Source organism: Cariama cristata, unplaced genomic scaffold (assembly GCF_000690535.1).
Source record: "Cariama cristata isolate BGI_N322 unplaced genomic scaffold, ASM69053v1 scaffold12191, whole genome shotgun sequence".
NCBI lineage: Eukaryota > Metazoa > Chordata > Aves > Cariamiformes > Cariamidae > Cariama > Cariama cristata.
Genome location: NW_009599869.1, coordinates 1 through 3,413, shown reverse-complemented (window position 1 = coordinate 3,413; position 3,413 = coordinate 1). Strand labels below are relative to the sequence as shown.

Below are 3,413 nucleotides of genomic sequence, written 5' to 3'. Positions count from 1 at the left end.
ATCAGTAGGTTGAACCTGGTTATGGGCATGAGATCTCTGTTTTTTAAGCTTCCCTAAGCCACAGTCACAATACCCTTTTCTGAGGACAGCTGTAAAGGGATATTACATTGAGACTTCTTATCAACAGCAAAGAAGATGCTCAGGTAGATGTCAATCTTCAGTGACAAGCAGTTGAAAAGATAATCCAAAATGATGATATAACCAATTAATATCAAGGACTACACACAGACACAAAACGTTGCTTGCAAACAAAACCAGATTGTGGCAGAGGCAACCACAAAGGGATTTCAATCACATGCCTCCTGCGCTTCTTCCACCCCATATCCCAGGGGGATGTAATACAATCCCCAAACCACTATTAACGGCTTGACTTCCAAAGAGGCTCAATACCAACTCTGCAACATTCACAAATCCCAGCACCTGGTTAAATGACTTCCCTGGAACCATGCTGCCTAGTTCAGATCCTACTTTTCCCCCATACATCACATAGGAGCCTTCAGTTCCCAGTTAGGGGGAGGCCCCAGGTCAGGGCCGTTAGGAGGGAGTGCTACTGAATCCACACCTACAACTCGATTTAAAGCTGCTCAGCTCACGGCATGGGTGTTTTTAAAGTGCAAATGAATTCAAATGTTGTTCATTTTGTAAGCCAAAACTTGAAATAAATAGTGATGTTGCTTTTAGTACCTTTGATCACTTGTCTTGGAGATCAGATCACTTTTGATTTCTGAGCTGAAAGCTTACAAGTGTTTCTAAATAAAATACTCCATTTGATGTAAATGTTTCAATAGAAACAGAGTTTAAAATACTCTTTTACAATTTTTAGAGACTGCTTTAAAATGTTTTGTAGAGTCAAAGCACCTGAAGCATATTTAAGTTCCAGTTAATAAGTAAATAACTAAAAAAATATATCAACAGCATTTTTTCTTCTCTTGGTTTGAATGAGTTCTCTAATGTCTACACTGGGAAATGCTGATTATTAACATTATTTTCAAACATAATTACTGGTTTTAGACACATCCAGCTCCTAATTCTGTCACCAAACTCTTCTCATTAATAGTATCTTTAAAAAGTAATTTCAATCACAGAATTAAGTGGAAAGTTTTAATAGCTTGTAGGTCTGCATACTTGATATTCTTAGCTGCGGAGAGCAATAGCATCAGTTATAATACTAAAGAAAAATAGGCATAAATCTAGCTGTAAGTGGAGCCATATAAAAGAGTTCATTTAAGTCAATCATTCCTGTGAGCCTTGCTTTTGTTCAAAAATTATATTTTCTATACATACTATTTTGCTTTTAAAATAATAGGGTTTAGCTGTTAGTCATTCTAACCATTCAAATAGAAATGTTACAGTTTGAATACTTGCTGTAAACCTTTCAGGGTGATAAATGAAAGATAATAACCCCTTGATCAATGTAACTTTTATTTATTCATCTGGGAACATGGCAAGGATATCATAGGCAATAACGCCGCCTAGGAGAACATGGATTTCACATAAACTGTTTTGGCAGAAACACGCATTTAAATAATCATTCAAATCACCACCTCACTATTTCTATCTTTAAAAAAAAAACAAAACAAAACAAAGGAAAAAACCCAAAACAAATCAAAAAACAACACAGAAAAAGAAACATAAGATCTGAACACACAAACAGCCTAGATTTTTTTTCTGTTTAATGTCTATGCTAGCCATATCTGTCCCTGATTTTAGAAGTTGTAATACTTAGCACTGACAATGGCACCTTCCATTTGCAAACACATTATAAACATGAACTGACTGTAATTATACCACAATACCTCACCACATCTAATCAACACAACTGCCTGGTCCTCTCTCAGCCTGCAGAAGTGCTGAATTAAGTTTGTGCTGCCAGCTCCCTGTATGACAGTGTCCACATCCAGCAAAGTGCTACACGTAGAAGTGAGTTTAGCATGAAGTGACTGACTAAACTACAGCATAAAATCAAGCAGATTTTTCCACTCAATGCTAATATTTTGTTGTATAATCCAAGAAGAACTGATCAGGGCAGGATGCAATTTAATGTAAACCATTTGGAGTGAAAGGTGTTATTTTGCCTAGTGAAATCTCCCCTTCACAGTCCAGCTCACAGACAGAGTCAGTGGCAATCTCATGGTCAGGGGAGATCTGGGACATCCTATCAAAAGGGTCCTCACGGTTTTCCTCACAGTCAACCACATTTGGGATCATGTTAACATAAGCAGTCGCTATCTCCTTATGGAAAAGGGTGTCCTGGTTGTAAGAGATAAGCTCGTTGCTTATATTAACAGTCTCCACTGGAGTACTAGAGCAAAACTGACTGCATCCCAGGAGGTTGGAGAAGACCTTTCTAAAGTCAGCATTGAAGGCATAGATGATGGGGTTGAGAGAGGAGTTGGCCCAACCGAACCAGACGAAGATATTAAAGGTGGTCTCACTGACACAGGGAAGGCCAGCGTGAGGGTCACTGGGTGGGCTCTCGCAGAAGGGAACCATGCAGTTCAAGATGAAGAACGGCAACCAGCAGCAGACAAAGACGCCCATGATGACGGAGAGAGTCTTCAACACCTTGGTCTCTTTCCTGATGGAGGACTTGAGGCTTGTGTGATGGTGGCAGTCAACGTGGCTGCTCCGGCAGTTCTGCGCATGCTCGGCTGCCCTCTCCAGGGAAGAGATCCGACGAATCTGCACCTGGGCAATGCGGTAGATTCGAGTGTAGGTAACTATCATAATAGCCACAGGAATATAAAAACTGATCAAGGAGGAGGAAATAGCGTAAGTCCTGTTGAGGCTGGAGTCACAGCTCTCCGATGGTGCAGTGAGGGTATCATTGCTTCCAGAAGTCCCATCAGAGGGTCTCATTGCTGCTAATGCCACCCATGTGGTGCTCATGTCTTCTGCCCAGGTGGTGACAGCACCTGATGCTGCCCAGCCAGGGCCAAATCCATCTCCAATATCACCAGCGGCAACAACATCCCCACCTTTGTGCCAGTTGAGCTGGACAGGGATGAAGGAGATGAGCACAGACAAAGCCCACGCCACGCTGATCATCACCAGAGCCAGCCGTTGGGTCATCTTCCTCTCATAGCGGAAAGGGCTGGAAATAGCCCAGTACCTGTCCACGCTAATCACACATAGGTTCAGGATGGAGGCAGTGGAGCACATGATATCGAAGGCCACCCAGACGTTGCAGAAAGCCCCGAAGGGCCAATACCCGGCCACCTCTGCCACCGCTTTCCAGGGCATGACTAGCAGAGCCACCAGGAGGTCCGAGACAGCCAGGGACACGATGAAGATGTTGGTCACCTTGCTCCTCAGGTGCCGGTAGCGGACGATGGCCGCGCACACCAGCACGTTCCCAAAGAGCGTCCATAGGATGAGCAGAGCCAGCAGGCTGCCCGCTGCCACCTGCCCCG

The 3,413-nt window shown here is 43.2% G+C and overlaps 1 protein-coding gene across 1 annotated transcript; it reads right to left on the bottom strand.

The window, feature by feature from the left end:
• Positions 1-1,407: 1,407 nt before the first annotated feature.
• Positions 1,408-3,408, bottom strand: DRD5 (dopamine receptor D5; the record flags this gene model as incomplete). The annotated part of the gene is made up of 1 exon (XM_009709833.1): positions 1,408-3,408. A coding segment is annotated over one exon (1,371 nt), but the record flags the coding sequence as incomplete, so codon positions are not given.
• Between the last annotated feature and the right edge of the window lie 5 nt (positions 3,409-3,413).